Source organism: Ammospiza caudacuta, chromosome 3 (assembly GCF_027887145.1).
Source record: "Ammospiza caudacuta isolate bAmmCau1 chromosome 3, bAmmCau1.pri, whole genome shotgun sequence".
Taxonomy (NCBI): Eukaryota; Metazoa; Chordata; class Aves; order Passeriformes; family Passerellidae; genus Ammospiza; species Ammospiza caudacuta.
This window is the reverse complement of record NC_080595.1, coordinates 46,947,326-46,969,344: the sequence shown is the minus strand read 5'-3', so window position 1 is coordinate 46,969,344 and position 22,019 is coordinate 46,947,326. Positions and strand designations below refer to the sequence as shown.

Here is a 22,019-nt window from a genome sequence, read left to right as displayed (position 1 = left end):
TTTTTATTTATTATTATTTTAATGTGTCCGGACAGAGTGGTTAGAAAAACTTAGAAACTCAGGCACAAAAATGAGATATAGGTGTTGCTGCTTTCTAACATTTATGTATTTGGTTAAAGAGCCCCTGCTGAATGCTCCTCCCCCTTCAGTCCTTTAAAAGCAAACTCAGTTACATTTATCAGCTTTTTAACCCAACAAAAAAAATTCTATTATTCTTTACCTGCTGCATTGACAAATAAAAGACTTGTGTCATTCACTGTGGTCATGTCTCACCTTGTGGCTAATCAAGAATTAGGGAAGCATCATCCCCAGAAAACAATAAGTCTGCTGAGGGAAGACACGTGCCCTATTTTGAGGATGGGACTGTTTACTACTGTTTTTTCAAAACATGCCTAAGCTATTATTGATATCACCTGCTCAGTGATAGACTCTAGAATCCCACCAATACTGACATATTTGACTGCTGGAACTCTCTATTCCTGTCATTGTATGGATTTTTATGGAAGGCACAAGGATATTAAAAATACTGGGGTTTTTTCTGTTGTCTGCTATCAATATTGATTATTGTCATATTTTTAACTTGAACACTTTGTGAAGCAATAATGATGCTAAGCAGTAAAATGTAAGAAATCGATATACTATTACAATGCTTAATGGGCTCCTAGTTGGCTTATTCTCTTCTGTGTAAAATATGTCTGCTTTAATCAGAGTTCCAAGTGACTAACATTTGCACATTTTGCCAACAGAGTATAATATACTTTACAGCAAGTTCTCCCAAAATCCAGGAGTGGATAAAAGATGAATCCATCCAGAAGATACTGCAGCCTTATGCAAAGTGGCATTATATTGAGCGTGACCTTGCAATGTTTAACGTTAACATAGATGAAGATTATGTTCCGTGTCTCCAGGGAATAACAAGAGCTAGCTTCTGCAGTGTTTACCTGGACTGGATTCAGTTCTGTGCCAGGAAAAGGGTGGAGGTATGTGTCAATTTCTTTTTTTTTTTTTTTTAATAGTATTAGTTTTAGTTCTTGGGATATGAGTGAAATGGTGCATGGCTACTCTTCTACTTGCTCAGGATTAGTAGAATAAAATTTATTTCACATAAGCTTTTAGCTTTAATGTAAAAGGAAAACAGGTTTTGTGGAATGGAAAAAAATGTATTTTGGAAACTACCTTAAGGAGTCTTAAGAAGCATGAGTCTTTGAATACAGAACCAGTTCTTTATTGTGCGAATTTCCAATAATGTTAATTTTGTCAGCTCTAGAAAGCACAGATGTATCACGTGCTCACAGAAGTACTGCTAGAGCAGGCTCCATTCATAGAATGTCATCAGAGCATTGCAGTTCCTTCAGTGTTGCCAGTGATTGGTACATCTGCCAAATGTCTATGATATCTGTGTATCCCTTTCAGAAGTTTGCCTATATTTGTGTACAGTTGCAGGATGGCAGGGGAGTGCATGGCACACTCCCTGCTGGCACAGGTCACCTCTGACAGCTCGTGACTCAAACATGAGCCACACCACAGAAATGTGTGCCGCCACTGCAGCTCTAGAAGGTCAAGGGCAGATGTGCAGCTGCGCATTTGCATGCTCTGAGCCACTGAGATTACTGATGGTCAGCAGTTGTTTGTCAGAAATGCACTACTGTATTTCCATGGAATACTCAGAATAGCCCAGAGGGAGAGTACAGTTTCAAACAAGCATATTGTCTCCATATAATTTTCTGATTATTGCTGATAGTGGCAAAAGTGGAGAAGTGTCTCTTTCCTGGCCACAATGTGCTATTTGTGCATTTTTCAACTCAGGGTCACAGAATGCGCATCCCATTGCTGACCTTAGCTGGTGTGACATCACTGAATCTTTCTTGAAATATCACCAAATATTTCTGCTCCACTTTGGTTCCTTCTCATGTCTCTGATGCTGAGTACCATTCCACCAGTTCCCCTGTATATCATTATATTGATAATGTTTTCATTGAATTGTCTTCTGAGACATTTCCAAAACACCATCTCCTCCTACTAGGAATACTTCACTTCTTTTCTTTCTCGTCTCCATGTCTCAGCTCCCAAGATCTGACACACAAAGAATTGCATGGTGTGGGGAAATCCACTGTTAATTGATGCCTTTCCACTTGTGCTCTGCCCTAGAATTTCAAATTCAGTTATAGATTTAGAGATGTCAATAGACTTGAAACAATAATGCCTGCACTGGTGCCACATACACACACACACACACACACACACACACACGTTTCTCTTTTTGTTACATGTTTTACCTTTGTTTTTTAATTCACTGACTGTAGAGAAGCACACTTCATGTAGGAGGTGGTATAAAAAAACCCAAGTTCACTGTGCACATAATCCAGAAAATCAATATATTTTATAGAAGGAGCTACATTCTCCATTATAATTGACTTCAGTTTTAGAGTCAAAGAAAGCTCTAAGAAATCACTGATTACATGGACTGAAATAATAATATGTATCCTCCTGAAGATTTACATGCATGAGGGGTTGTTCCAGTTTTTTCCTCCTGCTTGATAGCAAAGTTTTATTTGTGAAAATTTCATTAAAAGACTTCTCCTGAGCTAGTAAACATAAATGCAATATTCTGAGTGCTTGTTAAAATGGGCAGTCAGTGTCATCAACCATTTAGATAGATATTGTTATTCACTGAAAGTGTATGCTTCTGAACTTCTTCAAAAATATTGTACTTCTGAAATCTGTGGTAATGTTTCATAGGAACTGAGGAACTGTGGTCCATGAAAAGGGCTTTGGCTGTCTCTAATTGCAGTGTCTCCCAACAGCAGGGAACCTCCTCCAGTTTAGAATGTCACATCTGGGAGGAGTGGAAACAAACAAAAACCCCACAATAAAACATCACCACCACCAAAGCTCTTGGGATCTCACTACCTGAAAATGGAAAGTTCTGTTTCCAGCCAGTGGGCAAAACAAGCTTGCATTTTGCAAAAATCCTCTGATGGGGGTGGTCTTCCTTCTTGGTCTGTTTAATTGCAAAGAATGTTTTGGTGTGCAGGTCTGGCTACATGCAAATGTTACGAATGTCACTATTTGTGGTGCTTTTAAATGTGATGTTTGCACTTAGAGTAACATGCTAATTTCAAACTTTGTAGCACCTGGACAGCGATGAGGATTCTCCTCTGGTGACACTTTCCTTTGCCTTGTGTATACTGGGTCGGAGAGCTTTGGGAACTGCATCTCACAACATGGCCATCAGGTAATCTTAGGAATCCCTTTTTCCTCATGTTAAAACAAAGACCTGTTGTCTTTTTTCACATGATGTGGGATCTCAAGAGAAGATTAGATCAAGGTAAAATCTCATTCCTCCATAAAATCTTTTCTGTCATTCCTGGTCATCTTTTTCTTTGTGGTTGGCTAAATAACTAATACCAGTCTTTACTTTGGAGGGCAGAGCAGAATTTTCGATTGAAAGAATGGGTACCAATGGTTATGGCTTGTTTTCACTCATGCCTGGCTACTGGAATGCTGTCCTTCCTCTGGCATCCCAGTAGAAGGAAGAAATCTACAGAAGGGAAAGAAACTGCTGTCATCTGAGTTGTAGTTAGCTAAATAATAATAAATGTATAAGAGTTCTCCTCTATATTCCTCAGGGTTGTATTCCTGTTCATTGTGCCACTTCATTCTGGCAACTAAGGAAGGGAGAACCTCTCATCTCCTGAGGCTGCAGCTTTGTCTGTTCTCAGTCTACCTAGCTCATTTGTTCATTCATTCTAAGCGCTTCTTCGTAGGAAATCTGGTTAATTAAAATATGCTTCATTTGAGATTGGTTCTAAATATGCTCTTCATCTTATATTTTCATTAGGGATTCTTCCATTTTCACTGGGAGTTATGAGTTGTTTGAGTTTTATACAGTATAATTTACTATGTGCTATACATGAGGCATTTTATTAATGAAATTATGATTATTTTAATGGAGTTTAACTTCCCACATAATTTTAGGGGTTTATTAGGTTTATTTGAACCCTCTGTGTGCACAGGAGTTTAGTAACAATGGAGAAGCTGAATAAATACAGCTTCTAAGTGACCTTGCTGTGTTAGCACAGAATGGTGAGCAAAGCTACCTAGACCTCTATCAACATGCTCCTTAGAGAGGATTTTTCTTACTAACAAGCAAACAGAGACAGCGTGTGTGATTTTGAATGAATTTTGTTAAAACAGTCTATTTAAATATTCATTCTAGCTTTGTTATCTGTTGAGACATTTATAACATTTTGCTTTATGTCTTCCATGCAAAATGCTTGTGGCTCATGTGGCTTATTTTTTTGTTGTGCTGCTGATTTCTGCTTTCTAAAGTGCCTTTTGTCATCTCTTTTCTACTAGCCTTTGTACATTCCCTTCCTGTAGTAGTTTTCCTCTGGGCTGCATTTCTTCTCCCTTCATTTCTATTCACTCAAATTAGTGTGATGTTAGGTAAGTCATTGGTATTTTTTAAATTGTCCTGGGTTTTTGATGATCCAAATTTTAGAGTCTGGGGACATGATGGGAAAGTTTATGTGCATTTATGATATTTGTTTGATAAAAGATTAAAGTGATTTTTGATCTGTGCCTGCAACAGATAGGTCACAGCGATATTAGGAATTCATCTGAAAATAACACAAAAGGTTCCTAAAACTGTCATGACATTCCACATACTTTCCACTGGATCTTAAAATCTTCATCACAATGCTTTGGCTCTAGTACAGATACAATAACAATGTCCCCTATTTGTACTGGCTTACATGGTTAGTAGCTAATACAGAGCGATAATATTATCAGAGACTTTCCAAAGCTTAACATGGAAAGTATGAATATTGAGGATAATTATTTGTATAGTGTTCTGTAAAGATTTTAATAATACTTTCAGGAGTCAGCTAAACCATGTCTTTTCAAAATCTGACAAATACCAATGAACTGGATTACTTCCTCTCTTTTGATAAGCGGACTCTCCATATTTAAAAATACTTTTCTTAGAGAGGGAAGGTCTGCAGAAAGGCAAAAACTGGGGTAGTCATCTGAGGTGCACAGCTCTGTCCCTTTTTTTTAATCTGTTCTATATAATCTTCAATTAAGCCCTGGTTTTCTTTTTATTAAGCAAGTGCTCCAGGGCAGTATCAAATCATTGTATTTTTAAAATGTATTTTGTGACATGAAAGGGACTAAGTGGAAGCTCCTGTCGGTATCTTTTCCAATGCTACTTCACAAAAGCTTTCCCTGGAAAAGTTTCACTGTGGAAAAACTGTGTCACTTCCCCACCTGGTTAAATTACCTTTAATGCATTTCCACTGTCAGAAGGATCTGGAGAAATAGAAAAGGAATCTGAGTAGCACAGTTGAAGTTATAAATTGCTGCAGCTACAAAACACGACTTTAGCTTGGTGTAAAATACATTTCTTCTTATCTTTCAGAACGTACGTATCTTAAGGGACTAAACCAATTTAGTAGAAATTATTAACTGAGTAGGGAGGTGGATATCCTACCCCCCTGACATCAAGACCTTTATCAACAGAAATCCCCCAAATACATTCACTTGAGCATGAAGGACACCCTACTTAAGGTGTTTATTGCTTCAGACAGGTCTGCACAACTTGTTTAAACACAAATTAGCAGTCAGTCAGTCAGTGAGACTCCAATAGGAATAGAGTTACACAGCAAGCATGCCAGGGGAAGGAGACTTTGTCCAAAGTGTGCAATGCTGATGAGGCCAGAAGGACATGCTCATGATAATTGTCCTCAGGCACTCCTCCCTCTGTGTTTGGCAGAGCACAGCAGCTCTCACCAAGGAGAGATCTTGAGTGTTCTGCTGGTCCTTGCCCCCAGCTCTCACACTGCTGCAGGTCTGCAGTCAGTAACATGGGCCAGAGGTACTTTAGGTCCTCAGGAGCCAGAGGAACATTTCCTTGAGTGATGCTTCACAATCCTTTTCTTTGAAAAGATACCATGATATTTTGGGGACCTTTCAGAGCCTACTGGTGCTGAAGAGGGTTTTAGTTTTCTTAGGAGTGGTCAGAGCAGGTGGTCCCACAGCCAGATGTGTGAATGAGAGGGAGAGGTACCACATGTATGAGATTGGAACTAGATGATCTTTAAGGTCCCTTCTAACCCAGACCATTCCATGACTCTGGGTGTTGGGGTGTGGCTCATTTTGTCAGAGGTCTGGGCTCCTAACACGTTTTGTCGTGCTCAAATGCTGGATACAAAAATACAGATTTAGGTTACTGTGGTAAGCCCTAAGAATTTACCTTGGGCATCATCTCAGGACTTTCTATTAATTCTCTCTGTGGAGCATCTTGTGTACAGCATTGCTAGAGCTTTGGGGATGAGTTTGAGGTGTGAGGGCCAGGTAGGCATCACACTGTATGAAGCATTTCAGATGTTCAGGGAAAGCAAACCAGCAAGAATCGGGGGTGCTCTGCAGTTCATGTTTCGTTCTCAGAGGTGACTATGCAGGTAGTTGGAAACTTTCTCTGGACTAAATCTAGTCCTTGCTGTGTCTTGGAGAAGTGACAGTCATCCAACTGCTGTGCAGTGGAGCAAAGGTAATGTAACTGTGGGCTACAGAGTTGAGTCAGGTTTACATTGTGTATGCAAACTATCAATTTGCACTCATTTACACATGATTTTGTCTAATCTATTAATCAGCAAATGTCACTGTGTAAACCAAGATTTTAAATGCTCTTATGTAATGTATGTAAATAATTATTCACTGTACCTGTTCATGTAAATGTCAGTAGAAACCTAACATTAACAGTAGATTACACAATAAGTGCATTCATTAAGGAGGCAGAACATTGCAATGCAAATCACTTGCTCTTTTAAACTGTCATTAGGAGGCATCCTGCACAAAATGCAATTTGAAGAATGACATGACATTATCATTAATTTATTGAAATATGGGTGATATGTTTAGTTGTGTATTTGTTTAAAATTATAGAATAATTCTATTCAGCCACTAAAGCTACCAGTAAAGAAATATTTAGTAAAAATTTCAAATTTGGAAAAATACAGAAGTGTTTCGATAAAGCATGTCTCATCAGATACTTCCAACACTACCAAGATTGGCTGCTCAGGTTCCCCAAGCTCACTTTGGACAAAGGGTCATTCCAAGGAATGCCTCTGCCTGGAGGAGCTGCTGCTCACTTGGAAACCCAGGGAAGCAGTTGGCCCCACTTGCCCCTTCCCACCTGGCCACCCCACTGCACTGCCCAGCATCTGGGGGAAGGGGAAGACACAGAGCCATGGCACCACAGCTGCTCTGGTGCTGCTCTGCTGGTGGGAGCTCAAGCAGACACTGCAGCTTGATGTCTGCCAGAGCTGAGCAGGGCAGGAAAGTTTGACTCTTAGCTCACAACCACTGCCATCTAAAATATCCAATTAGAAGGGCTACCACTGAAAATATTTCAGGTGAACTATGACATTCAGGTCATTACTAGCTCACAGGCATGCCTGTCCCTTTATTCCTTAAATAAACCTACAGTTAACACTGGAGAAGGTCTGCAGATGCAAAATCCACACAGAGATATTCACCAGCTCATTAGTCTGTATCCATACTGCTTTCAGGCTGGCACTAAATGCTTTTAGTTTCAGCTGTTGGAGCAGCAGGAGGAGTGCAGTAGGAGGGAGTATTTGCTTTGGCACTGTTGCCCTCCCTCTGGTGTTTGTGGTGCTACTTAATCCCCTCTTTTCTGCACCTCCAAGGAGCTGACAGTTCCCATGCACCTACCAGCCTTGTTCTAAGACAGCTTGCAGTTGTGACAGCAGCTGTTCAGGTTGTTAGCTCAGAGGGTTGGAAATGTTGCCTGATACTGTAGTTATGTCTCTTACAGATTAATGTTGTTTCTTTGACGTGTAATTTTACTTTAACTTGTTTTCAAAATATTTTGAACCAGCCTGTAACTACAGCAGATTACTAATTGAGGTATGTTAAAAGTGGGCCAAGAAAACAGCAACAACCTTGAGTGAGGCCTGAGATCAAAGTGGTTGAGAGTCAGGCCTGAGATCAAAGTGGTTGACTTTTACAGCTTCCTAATAATCTCATTAGTGTCTTCAGGAGAGAGCATAACAATGGGAAGAATAACGAGAGCTGTATCTTATGTGGATTAAGGAGGCTGCATGTTACAGCAGTAATGGCTTGAGATAGTGTCACATTATAGGCAGAATGTACCCAAAAGCCTCATTACAATTGTCAGGAGAATAAAAGATGCCCATAGTTTTGTGAATACAGCAATCTCCTCCAGACCACTCTGGTGGAAAATACAATTCATAAAATAATTGACTCTCAGCCTCTCACAACTACTGCCACCACTGATTTGCTCCTTGTAGCAGTCATGTTTGTTCTTAAAAATCCCCTGAGTTAGAGAACTTATTATGCAGAGGGATGACAAATGGATGAGCCTCCCCTCAGCCCCGGGAGAGCTGTGCGAGCTTCCCCCTGCTCCCTCTGCTGATGCTGGGCTGCAGTTTGCATGGCTGTCCCAGTCCTGGCCATGCCTTCAGCACATCCTGCTCTGCACACCAGCCTGTTTGGCTGCTGCTGATGCCTCTAAGGCACATCAATGTGGATGCAAGCTCTGTGTCTGCTCTGGTGTTCAGATTTGACTCTGAGAGCCTCCCAAGATGTAAAAACCAGTTCTCTCTCCTGCCTACTCCTCCCTTCATCCCAGCCAACTTTTCAGAGCAAATACAGGGGGTGTAATGTGGGGAGAAACTCCACTACAGATCATCATTAGATGCAGAGTTCAAGGTAACTTTTAAAATTTCATCCTAGGAAGAATATTTAGCTACAGAAGGGGTTTTTTTTCCAGGCAAGGATTCAGCTGTGTATGCTGGTGTTTTCTGGTGTGTGGGCAAGTGAAAGGAGCCTTCCTGATGTGTAGCCTTTTCAAAGGGGGCAAAAGTCACATTTCACCATGCTGGCTGCACTCACCATTCTCCCCCCAACCTCCCAGCTGGCTCATCATAGGGCTTTCCCAACTATTAAGCAGGGTTTGAGTATATTATCATTCTCTGAACTGTGGGGATGATGGATTGAAGGTCAGTGGGGACCAGGACACAGTCCTTGAGGACACATAATAACTCCCACTGAAATCAATGCTTGAATGTTTTGAAGATCTGAGTATGCCTGTCTCACACAGACATGTTTTAATACATAACTTAGTGCTAATAAATGGAAATCAGTTAAGAATTCATAAAAGTTTCTCTGTACTCCTTATGTTCCCAGCAGTGACAGCAGCCCTGCCTTTCTGGCTAGTTTTGGTCCCACTGCTTAGTTGATTTGTATTACATGATGCTTTCATGGAGAAAATCAGTATCCAGTTGTTTCTCTGATAACCACATATGTATTTCCACTTTAATTTCTAAGACATGCTACCCACCAAGAGCAAAATTAGAATGCCTTTCAGATGAAGCTGGCCAGGCCTTCTCCCAGTCTCTTCTTCCTCTCTCTGAGAATATATTTTTTCTTTTTTTTTTTTTTATAAAATAATTAAGAAAGGTCTATTATGTGGAAAGATTATATGTCCTCTAGAGAAAGGCTGAGCAGTAATGAAAACTACTAACATCTTAATATGGCTTCTCCCCAGAGTCTTTACAATGTAAAAGATCAACTGTTGTAAAAGTGAGTGAAATCTTAGCAGATAGATGAAACCATGTCCTGTGGGTTTGCAAGATATGCCTGTTTTTAATAGATGGTTCTGTTTTCCTCAATTTTTAGATCACTTCTTCAGAGCAACATTGGCACAGCAGTAACCTACAAGCATTATACAAGTGACAGTGGCATGGGAGTCCTGTAATTCAGGGTGCAGATCAGAGCTGAAGGCTAATGGTTTCCCTTCACAAAGCCCTTGCACAACCATCTTCTAACAACTACCTTATTTTTGTAGCTTTTACCTGGTGCTTGTATCTCAGTTCCTGGTAAGCCATCATGCAAGGCCAGGCAGAACTGCCTACATCTGGTTTCCTACGTTACAAAAAAGAAACCCATTGTGTGTTTGCTTTAGGGCTCATTGTTTGAGTAGGAAGCACCTGTTGGTTGATTCCTGCTCTCACCTGGTTTGCTGAACAGTTCTGAAATTTAGTATTCTCAGTACATCTGCTTTAATGTTCACATTTAGGTTTGAATGTCATGAGAAAGGTCCTAAATTTCCTGAAAGTATTTTTTCTATTATTATTTTTCACTTACAAGGAGTAGTGCTAACAGGACTGATCAATAAACTTTCAAATAGGGAATCAGCTTCTGCTGGCTGCACAGGGAGTGCAGCTGGCACTCTGACCTGGTCCCTTTGGCACAGCTGCAGAGAAGCAGCGCCCTGAGGCACTCTGTGACTCTGTCACCCATCCTGAGGACATCCTTCATTCCATTCATCTCATGGCCAGTCATTTACAGAGCACACAGAGAGAAACTGCCTCCCCCAAGGAATGCTTTTGTGTCAGAGAAATGTGATGTGACCCTTGCTTTACATCCAGGGCAGGCACTCACCCTGGGCCAGAGGGTCACCAGCCTGGTGACTGTAGGATCTGCCTTGGAGAGATGGGAATGGCTTCTGGGAGTGACTGCTGCCTTTCTCTTCCAGCCTGGACTCTTTTCTTTATGGGCTCCATGCACTGTTTAAAGGAGACTTCAGGATAGCAGCCAAAGATGAGTGGGTCTTTGCTGACATGGATCTGCTGCATAAGGTTGTTGCCCCAGCAATCCGAATGTCTCTGAAGCTGCACCAGGTAGGGTATTTATTTATGTATTTATTTTTAACATTTACTATTGTGTCTGTTTTCTAAGGAAAATGTGGGATACCTTAGCAACTGTCTAAAAGGAGAAAAAAAAAAAAGCGAAATGGAGTACTTGCCACCTTATTTTAAGAAATGTCTTTCACCAAGATGGAAGAGTTTGGCATTTATTTATTTTGCATTCACTTGATGTTCTTTTCTGAGCCCCCCTAGCTGCCCATTTGAAACCACTTTGCAGAGCTTGACCCTGCATTTTTCATCAAAAGAAAGCAGAAAATGTCATATTTTACTTGTGTGGATACTATAAAGATGGTTTCTAGATTGAAGGGAAATCCATTGATTATGCTGATTTCACTGCTAATTTCAGGTCAGGCTCTGTATAGCTTGGAGTTGATTTTGTCCCTGTTCTGGCACATTATGATTTAGTATCATATGCTTTTATCATTAGTGATATTTATAATTGTTCTGGATGTTACTTACTGAACTGCTGTGAATTTGTATCTGCTTCTTTGACACAACAACTTTATGATGTTATCGCTGGCCGTGGTGCTGCTGGATGAAATTTCAGTATTGTGGTATTTGCTGATGATTCCCAGACTGTGCTATTGTTGGTGTTGTTTTGTGTATAAAAATAAGATTTTCCACAAGAACTGTGGACTGTCCTAGGTGATATCTCTCTCCAGCTTAGCCAAAAGCTCAGCCTCCCAGTTTCACACTCCATTAAAAAAAAAAAAAGGATAAGCTGGTATTCTCCAAGTGCCTTTGTCCAGTGTAGTCATGGGAACAGAACAGGTTACAATAAAACTGAAATTGTACCTTTCTCTGTCGCTGTTAAATGAAGATCCCAAAAGACACTCTTTAGCAAGTGTCAAGTCACTTGGAGGGGGCCAGCTGGCAACTGTTTGGAAGCCAGTATTTTGTTTGCTGTCAATAGTTTCTGTGTTTTCACGAATGTACCTGACCTGTTCAATACTTTTTCCTGTACGAGCAGGACCAGTTCACGTGCCCAGATGAGTATGAGGACCCAGCAGTTTTGTACGAAGCCATCCAATCCTTTGAAGAAAAGGTTGTGATTTGTCACGAAGGGGACCCGGCCTGGCGCAGCGCAGTCCTGTCCAACCGGGAGGAGCTGCTGACTCTCAGACACGTGGTAGATGAAGGAGCAGATGAATATAAAGTTATTATGCTCCACAAAAGCTACCTGAGCTTCAAGGTGATCAAGGTACATGTGCCATCTTTCTAATATTGCAGTAATTTAGGGCTGTGGTAATTAGCACTATTTCTGGGTAATGTGGCTGAAAGGAGAAGTTAATAGTGTTTTTTAAAGTAGGGACTGGAGGCCAAAAGAGTTCTCTTCAGTTGACTTCCATTTTGCCACCCACGTTTGCATCTCTAAAATAACATTTCAGGCTTCACCAGGGAGTAGCTGCAGAAGTTAATAAAAAGCTGTTGGTGCAAAGACATCATGTTTGCATACTCAGGCACTGCTCTTCTACTTGGATCCTGTATTTCTGCATTTGAGCAGCAAGTGTTTTTGCATGATCTGCATGTTTTAACCCACCTGCAGGTCAACAAGGAGTGTGTCAGAGGGCTTTGGGCTGGCCAGCAGCAGGAACTGATTTTCTTACGCAATCGTAACCCGGAGAGAGGAAGCATCCAGAACAATAAACAGGTGTTGCGGAACTTAATTAATTCTTCATGTGATCAGCCACTGGGATATCCAATGTACGTTTCCCCCTTAACCACCTCGTACCTTGGGACACACAGCCAACTGAGGAACATTTGGGGGGGACCTGTCAGTTTGGACAACATTAAAAAGTGGTTCAAATCCAAGTGGTTAAGGTAGGTGTTAAATTTTGGCTATGCTGATAAGAGACCCTGCCGTCTCGGTTTCATTGTATTTTCTGTTAAAGGAGAGTAATTCTGTATTGTTATCTATGAGTAAAAAAATTAATTGGAAGTAACTTAGAATATAACAAAACAGTGTTGCAAATAGAACAGAAAGAAAATCCATTAACTCATTCATGACAAAGCTTTCTACATGTTCAACAAGAGTGATTCAAATCACACTGCACTACAGACACTTCCCTCATTCCATGGAATTTTACTGTTTATGCCATCTAAATAAGGGTATTTTTTCTGTAACTCTGACCATGAGTAAATTTGCTGGTGGATTTTGGTGAGCTATGCTCCGAAGCTTTGGCAGTTAGATATCCACCCCTTAGTTATTGTTCTTGACCAAAGCACACCTAAAAATGTACTTGCTATTCACCAAAACTGCCTGACTTCCCCTGGCTGTGCATGATCAGTACCTGACACTGCATCTCCCATTCCTACTTGCACTCTTCACACAACAACAGCTCCCTTGCCTCATTCCCTGCCCTGTTGCCACTGTAGCTACTGTAGATGAGGAAAGGCAGGGCACCATGGAGACACGATGGGAGCCAGCTTGCATAGCAAGACCTGTGTTAAAATGTCAATATTTTATCTAAAGGCTTAACATGCTAGTTTCCCACCACGCAGCCCATCCCTCTGAGCTCTCTTCAGCACATTCCTCTTTGCTACTTGGTTACCTCATGCAGAAGTTAATCTTGGAAGACCACTGTAACATTAGATAAAGATCCCTATGGTATTTCAGTATTCCAAAGCCAATAAACACAGACAATTGGCTTGTGTCATATACAATTTTGTTCCAAGAAGGCTTGTCTTTGCCATCTCATAAAATCTCAGAAGACCTGCAGTGGTGTGAGAGAGAACAGTCTTTGAGAGCACCTAACAGTGGTGACACAAATTTTCATGTGCAACAAGAGGCTGACCCTGTGTGTGTTCCTGCAAACAGAATGCGGAAGGACTGCCATGCAGCAGCTCACCACGAGAGAGGCAATGTTGAAGAGGTGGATAGTGCAGGGGGGTCTTCATCTAGCAACAATTCCACAGGGAATTCAAGCCAGAGCAGTAGCTCACAGCCCACCAGGGATGGAACCCCTCAGCTGCAAACTTCATCTCAAGAGGTCCACCAGCGGGCAGGTATGTGCACAATTTACTTGCCTTTCTCTGGAGTCTTCTCCTGGGGGAGTCACATGGGCAGGTGCCTTTGGGGAGTCCTCAAATCCAGTGGAAAAGTAATTTTAGAAAGAGAGTGCATTTTGTCTCTTCTAATGACCAAGAACATGTAGGAGATGGCTTCCTGATATTGTTCCAGGTATTTACTGGGAGAGTGTAACACAAAAGTGATTCACCAAAGGTTCCACTGTCAAAGTCCATTATGGGTAATTTTTGGCCTAGCAGGTGCCACTAAGAATGCCAGAATGAGAAATGCAGATGGGAGGGAGTGTACACACACCATGCAGGGAGCCTGTACCACAGTGAACCTCTGCTTATTGTTGTCTGGGAACAGCAGAAAGCAAGCATGCAAAAATCTTAATTAGCTTGGAAGGACCATGGCAATTTATTTGAGGAATTGGTTTGGCTGCTCATCAGCGTATGTGGAGAACAAACAAATGGAAAATAGCTTCTTATGTCTATATAGCAGTTACTAAGAGAAAATTAAATGTTGCCAATCATTCTGTCAACTAACAGCTGAGCCCTTCTCAAATTATGGATTCAAAAGTGCTTCAGACATATTCGCAAGGTGGAAGTAGTGGCCTTTACATTGGAAATGCATGTTAAGTAATAAAGATAAGCAGTTTTTTGGACAGTCACAGAAGGTAGTGGTCAATGGTCTAGAGTCCTGATGGACATCAGTGACAAGTGGTGTCCCTCGGGGGTCCATGCTGGGACCACTGTTATTTAATATCTTCATTAATGACATAGACAAAGGGATCCAGTGCACCCTCATCAAATTTGCAGATGACATTGAGCTGAGTGGTGCAGTTGACACAGCTGAAGGATGGGATGCCATCCAGAGGGACCTGCACAAGCTCAAGAAGTGGGCCCAGGGGAATCTCATGCAGTTTAACAGTGCAAGGTGCTGCACTTGGGTCAGGGGAATCCCCGGTATCAACACAGGCTGGGGATGAAAAGATGGAGAGCAGCCCTGTGAGAAGGACCTGGGGGTGGTGGTGGGTAAGAGGCTAGACATGACCCAGCCCAGAAGCCAAATGTGTCCTGGGCTGCATCCAAAGCAGCATGGGCAGCAGGGCCAGGGAGGGAATTCTGCCCCTCTGCTCTGGTGAGAGCCCACCTGGAACCCTGCATCCAGCACTGGGGTGCCCAGCACAGGAAGGACATAAACTCATTGGAGCAGGTCCGGGGAAGGAACACTAGGATGATTATGTGTGAGGAAAGGCAAAGAGAATTGGGTTTGTACACCCCACCTTGGGGTGACCTAATTGTGACTTTCCAGTACCTGCAGGGAGTTCACAAGATGGGAAGCGACTTTTTACAAGAACATGGAGTGAACAAGGGGGAATGGCTTCAAACTGAAAGAGGTTTAGGTGTTTAATTGGATATTAGGAACAAAATCTGTACTGTGAGGGCAGTGAGGCACTGGATCATGTTGTCCGGAGAAATTGTGGATGCCCCATTCCTGCAAGTATGCAAGGCTGGGTTAGATGGGGCTTTGAGCAACCTAATTAGTAACAGGTGTCCTTGTCCACAGCAGGGAGGCTGGAACGAGACAAGCTCTAAGGTCCCTTCCAACCCAAACCATTCTAGAATTCTAAGTTTGCCAGTGGGTGACTGTAAGATCTACCACTGTGGGATCAGGACTTGTAATGTAAATCAAATCATCTCTACATTTCAATAAGTTTGTAGCATTATTGTATAAATTAAAGCAGAGAACTTGAGGGGTTTGACACTTGTTTGTTTCCTGTTAGATCTTTTGACCTATCATTAAAGATAATGGGCAGGACTGGAATAAATTTTGCCCTGAATATAAATCACATTGCAAGAATAAAATAACTGCAGCTTTTAATTGTGTCTTGTGTTAGAGGAATCCCCATGTGCATACTCATAACTTGACACAACAGTAATCAGAGTAGCGAGCTTAATTGTGATATAATGATCCTGAGCATACCATACAATAAAGTAAGTTAATTGTGAGTTGTTTAAAAGAACATATTGATTGGATGCCCAGAAAAACATAATCAAGAGACAAAGTCACTCTTAGATAAGAAAAGCAACCTGGCTTTTGTTAAGACATGCACAACAAATCCAAGGAAATGGTAGCAAATGGAAATCCATATTCACTCCTCAGATACTGTAGAGAATGAAACAAGAAGAATTATTTGCCTAGGACCATTAGGGACAAAAAGAGGAAAGTGAGCTTGTGGCTGTTTATTTTTAAGGAGTATTTAGAAGCAACAGAAATCCTAGCAGTGGTCTTGATCTGTCACTGTATAGAAAGGCAGAGTTGCCAATAAGCAGTATGTAGAAATGAGAAAATAAATGTCTGATTTATCTGGGGAAAAAACACAGATAATATATTTCTATGATCTGATCATGAAACAGTTCCTTCCCTCCTAACAGCTACAAAGAACATGAAAGAGTGGCTATCAAAGGTATATGCTTAATTGAGCAAAATCAAACGACTCATTCAAGAAAGGTTTTAAGAGACCTGGTTAAAAAACAAGCTCTGTTCGATCTTCAGTAAGTATCAGGACATCAAGGCAATACCACAGCACTGGAAAAGAACTTATCTATGCCTGTTAAAAATCATAATATTGTTGTCCTGCCATGCACAGTCCCAGTGCCCTAATTTAAGGACATTTTTAGTTTGGAAGCACTTCAAAGAAGAGCCAAAACATGACCAAAGTTCTGGGAAATACGTCCTGTATTGAAAGATAAAATGCTTTCCAGCAATTGGTATTGTAGGAGATGCCTTGATTGTAGTCTGTAAGTGTTTACCTGGGCAACAAAAGGTGACCAGAGACCATTGGTCTCAGCAGACTTGGATGTAACAAAACTAAACAAATTCAGATTTAAAATCAAGAACAAATTTTTAATATTAAGAGAGTGAATAAATAGTGAAACAAGAGACTAAGGGTTAATGTGGATTCTCCGTAACTGGAGATGCAGGATGCATTTTTAAAAATGACAGTAACAATTAATAAAACCACACAGGAATAATTCTGGGAAATCCTATGGCCCATGCTATGTAGGACAGCAGACTAGATAATCATAGCAATGCCTTCTAAATTCATAATCTGTGCATCAAGTGCATTTAACTTCTTTATATTTCATATTGTGTTTTGCAACCTGGTATCATTGAGTCTGCAAAATTGCAAAATGCAAAGCCCTATATAAAAATTCAGCCAAAATCAGGAGCAAAGGAAACATGTGGGGTTCTCCCCCAAAGTTTCCTTATTTCATGATGCAGTTTATAGACCAGCCTTTGCTTTTCTGAGTATTTTCAGGGACAGAGTTTTTTAGGTGTAGATGTGGGTGGTCTCCTGCCCAATGCTCCAACCACTGCATTTGGGATGAATATAGAATACTTTTGGCCAGGGGTCAGCTTCCCAATTTATATCACAGATGTTTGGCCACGTTAGCCACGGTGCACAGTAACACACCGCAGCCCCTCTGTTCTTAAATCCAGTCCTTTCTTTTTATTTAAGAAAGGCAACCTCTTGAAATAACCATCAGGTGTAGAAACCAAAGCACTTGAGCAAACCCCAGGGTTTGAAGAGCCCGAATCCCTGCGGAGGCCAAACGCGCGCGCAGCCGCGGACACGGCGGCCAGGCTGGTGCCCCTCACTGCACGTGAAGGAGAGGGAGCACTGGCAGAGCAGTGCAGGGGCCATGGAATCACAGAATATTCTGAGGTGGAGGGGATATTCTGTGGATATTCTGCAAGGACCATCGCAGTCTGACTCTTAGCTCTGCAAGGACCACCCTAAGAATCACATCCTGTGCCTGAGTGTTGTCCAGGAGCTTCCAAGAGCCATTTCTGTCCCATCATTCTCCAGCAGAGATATTGGGGCTCGTATTACTTAGGAAAAATTTTTTTATTGTTTGGAATATAAAAGTACAGCTAAAGGTACATTGTAAATGAGGTGTAGCCCAGCTCTGCTCAACTGACTCTGTGCCAAGTTACCTAAATTCTCTTTGCTTCAGCATTTGAAAAATGGGGATAATGATGCCAGCCTCTGAAAAGCACGTCTGTGGATGTAAACATCATGTTTCAGCCATATGATGTAAATGGCTTGGATATGAAATTCTGCATTGCTGGAAGCTGCATGAATTCAGCAGTCATGTTTTTAGACTATAGTGTGAGATTTATATTCCTTTATGCCAGCAAAATTTCAGTATTTGGAGGAGTTCAGGTATTGAGGGAAACCAAAGCAAAAAGAAAAAAAAAATTACCAACAGCCTGGGAATGCCTGCCAGAAAAACTTGTTTCTGTGTTGATGGTTCTCAACAGATTTCCTGGCATCAACTCCTCACCCTACAGCTACAGCTAGGAAACCAAAATGCCAGCTTGTGTTAATGTTTGGAGTTTCCTGGAGAGCAAAAAAAAACAAGCAGGTACTTTTGTGACTGGGTGTTTGCTGTGTGTGCCTGGGTTAGAGCCTGTCTACAGAAACAGTGAACTCTGCTGGGGCCTGTGGCACACACCAACCCATGGCAGAATGCCTGAGGAGTACAAGCTGGCCTCTGGTGGGTTCACTGGCCACCAGATTTTATATTTGATTTTTCATTTTATGCCTATTCAAATTGACAAGCATAAGAAATACAGAAATTGTTTGCTTGAATGACAGAAGGTGTTGGTATAAATGTTAAATATGGGGATGTATTTGTACAGGAAGGATTTGTCTAGGCATGTCAGAATAGCTTATCTAATCTACTTCCAGTGGTGGCTGCATAGAGATGCTTCCCAGAAAGGGACAAGAGTCTTATGTGGGTCACATTCAGACCTCTAATAGTGTATCCTACCTAAAAGCATTCACATCTTTTCAGGTCTGTGGTGTATTGTAAATGTCTCTCTTGAAACTCAGAGTTTACTGTAAGTCTTAAAAACTGTCTTGTGACTTGAATGCTGTATTCTTCCACTTGGCTGAATTTTCGCATTCTCTCTCCCCATATGCAGGAATAATTCTTTTAAATGTGCCATTGTTTTAACATAGAGGATTTTTGTTTTATTGTTGCATTTAATTACACCAAGCCAATATAAGGTGGATATTCAACATTCCATTAGTGTGGTTGTCAAAGGGGAGCAGAGTTACAGCAACACTATGCTCAGTCATTCACTAGGCTGATTAAACTGTATGTAGCAGAACAGCTGTGAGCCTGTGATTAGAGTGCTTTGCTTGGGGTCTCTTCTCATTTCCCTGTCTTTTGACTCAGTACACAACCTCTAGAGCTATTTTGACCAAAACTCAGAACACCTGTAGTGGAAAACACAGAAAGATTCATAGGTATAGGCGTTTGTTACTTTTGCTGTTCTTGGAGCTCTTATGCTAATAAAACCAGTGGTAATATGCCAACAGTAATATGTACACGTGGGACACTGTCAATGCCATGGAGTTCATCAGAATGCCACTTACTTAAATATATTAATCTTTCTTTTGAAGGCAGGAGAAAACCCAGGAGTCAGTCTGTCCAGGCACACACTGCTTTAAACCAAAGGCCCCCTGCTTCAAGTCACTCTGGACCAATTGCAGAAAGCCGGCAGCCTTTCATCCAGACGTCTACATCTGCCCATGAAATTGCCCAAAGGCTTTCTAGTAGTCAGCTATCATTCCACAACTCTGCAACATCTGTGTTTTCTCAGTCCCCTGCTGTTCCTGTTGCTGGCCAGCTGACTGTGCAGGACCGAGCTGCAGCAATGCTCAGGTCCAGCCTGGCCTCCTCCACCAGCTCAACTCTGAGCCTGCTGTTTGGCAAGAGAAGTTTTTCGAGTGCTTTGGTGATTTCTGGGCTCTCGGCTGCGGACGGAGGCAACACGAGCGACACGCAGTCCTCCAGCAGCATGAACATTGCCATGGGGCCATCTGCCAGAGCAGCGAGCCAGGCAGCTCGGGTAAGGCTGAAGCTGAAACAGCACTACTGAGTGGGAGTCCTGCTCTGCTCACCTGTCTGCTTCTTAACTGTCCTCTTTCTTCCTTCTCAGTGGTCAGAGAACAGGTTTTTTCAAACCAGTGCTGGGATTTTGGTATTTCTGGGGGATTTTGCTGCATCACAATGAGACTGTATAGTATTAGTGTGTCTGTGAGATTGTTTGTGAGTAACTGATGGGGGGGGCTGTTACACATACACCTGAAATTGCAAACTGGGGCAAAGTTGCTTTTCCTTTCACTCAAAACAGGGACTTACATCTCCAGTTTCTGCAGCCCAGGTGATGAGTACCATCACAGCAGACTAAATAGCTCCTTCCTTGCCTGCTTTAAGTGTTATACAGTGATGCCTTGAGAGGCTGACCTAGAAGAGAGACTAGACAGAGCTAAAACAACAAAGTAGGTATTTATTAAAAGGCCTTAAAGGATACACCTTGGCCAGTACAAGAGCCTGGCCAGGGCTACACCAAGATGGACCCAAAATGGATGACTGGTCACATGTTTCACACTTTTATAAGTTTTTGGTCCATTTGAGTATTGGGATAATTGTCCAGTTACAGCCTTGGGTTATGAAGCCCCATCCTCCTGTCTGCTCTCTTCAGTTCCCCACTTTTTGGGCCTGAGGCTTGTAAGAGTTGTCCTTGGTCTCAAGCTGGAAAAGGATTGTTTTTTCTGCCTACCCTGCAAAGAGGACTTACTAGCACTTATATACGAAGCCCAGAGCTACACTTGTAGGCAGCACAGAATCTCAAAAACAGGAAAGCTAAAACTTGAGGCATCAGCAGGACTTAAAATTATTTTATCTGTCGGAAAAGGAATGGTTTACCCTGAACAGTGCACTTGTTCTGTCCCTCCATCTGACCAGAAATTCAATCTAAGACCTGAAACCTTGTTGCTGAAAGTCAGTCAAAGGAATCCTGTATGAAATATTTACCAAAGGAAACCGGTATGCCCTGTGATTAAGCATTTTCAAAGAGCAAAACACTACACACAAAAAACTTCCAGCCTTCTTCCCAATATACTCACAGCTTTATTCCTATCTTCCATGAAAAATTCAATTCACATTGTAGTTACTGTTTTATTGTTTATTTAAGTGTATTTATTTAACTTTGGTTGCTATCCATTGCTGCCCTGAATTTTGAAAATTGACCTCAGCACCAGAAAGCAGAAACATGAGAAGATGGACTAGAAATAAAGGGTGACTGCAATTAGACAACATAATTAGGCAGAGTTTTGCATTTGGCCTATCAAAATGGAAACCAGACTGGTGACAGGAGGTGTCTGCAGATATTAGTCCCAAGCACTTTTCTGTTACCATGCTCCTGAACCGTGTATAACTTGCCTAATTTCCAAAGAGTTCTCCAAACCTCAAGTGTGAAAAGCCCCTTGGCCTGAGTGTATTTTGCTCTCAACCCAAAAATACCATGTGTGGTGTGGTTCCCTAGAGTTTTGCATGAACTTCAGCAGGAGTCAGCTGAATGTTACTCACCTGGGTCCAATCCTGCTTAATTACAGTAATAAATATTAATATTTCTACACATACAGCTGAATATATCCAATGAGAAGGCACAATTCCAGCTCTTAGGAGTTTATGGCCTAATTTTCAAGAACTCAGCCAGTCTGTGAAAGTGAGTAGTAATGGTAGGATTCACCTTGTCAAGCTTCTGGCTATCTAAAATTTGGGCATGATGTCTCAGTAGGTTGTTGTTGAGGCTTCTGTTTTCAGTGAAGAGGCCTCCATCCCCTTCATCCTTGGAGCTATTAGGAGGAAAATCTCCCCTGGGAGATTTGTATCTCTCTGCCAGCCATTGGTAGCCTAAATGACACAGCAAGACCACATGGTGAAATTTAGATGAGGTGAATCCTGGCCAAAGTGCTCAGAGTCCAGGTGCCCATTTGATTGAAAGCAGTAAAGAGGAAGTGTTTCATTTCAACGTTCACACAGCAAAGTTCTGGAATGCTTTTATCCTAATGGACTCCTTACAGTGGGGCGGCACTGTGCTTAACGTTTGCAGACTGATAATTGCATTCCAGTTTTGATGAAAAGGTTTCTTTGTAAGTTGGATTTAAAATTCGGTGTATAAAGCAAGCTCCAGAGCAACCCGATTTAACAACTTAGAAGTCAGCCCTGCTTGAAGCAGCAGTTTGGACTGGATGACCTCCAGAAGTCCTTTTCAATCCAAATTCCTTTACAGTTCTCTATACATGTACATCTGTGGTACTAAACCTCCAGCTCCTGGTCTGCTTTTCCTTCCAAATTTATGCGTTACACAAAGTGTGACAAGTA

General features: G+C 41.7%; 1 protein-coding gene across 1 annotated transcript in view; it reads left to right on the top strand.

Annotated features, from left to right (window-relative positions):
- PCNX2 (pecanex 2) overlaps positions 1–22,019 on the top strand; it is a 152,267-nt gene that overhangs the window by 128,482 nt on the left and 1,766 nt on the right. Inside the window, exons 27-33 of the mRNA XM_058801750.1 lie at positions 747–980; positions 3,132–3,235; positions 10,586–10,730; positions 11,728–11,958; positions 12,304–12,578; positions 13,576–13,763; positions 19,250–19,698. Coding sequence (XP_058657733.1) covers positions 747–980; positions 3,132–3,235; positions 10,586–10,730; positions 11,728–11,958; positions 12,304–12,578; positions 13,576–13,763; positions 19,250–19,698 — 1,626 coding nt within the window. The remainder of the gene's footprint in view (positions 1–746; positions 981–3,131; positions 3,236–10,585; positions 10,731–11,727; positions 11,959–12,303; positions 12,579–13,575; positions 13,764–19,249; positions 19,699–22,019) is intronic.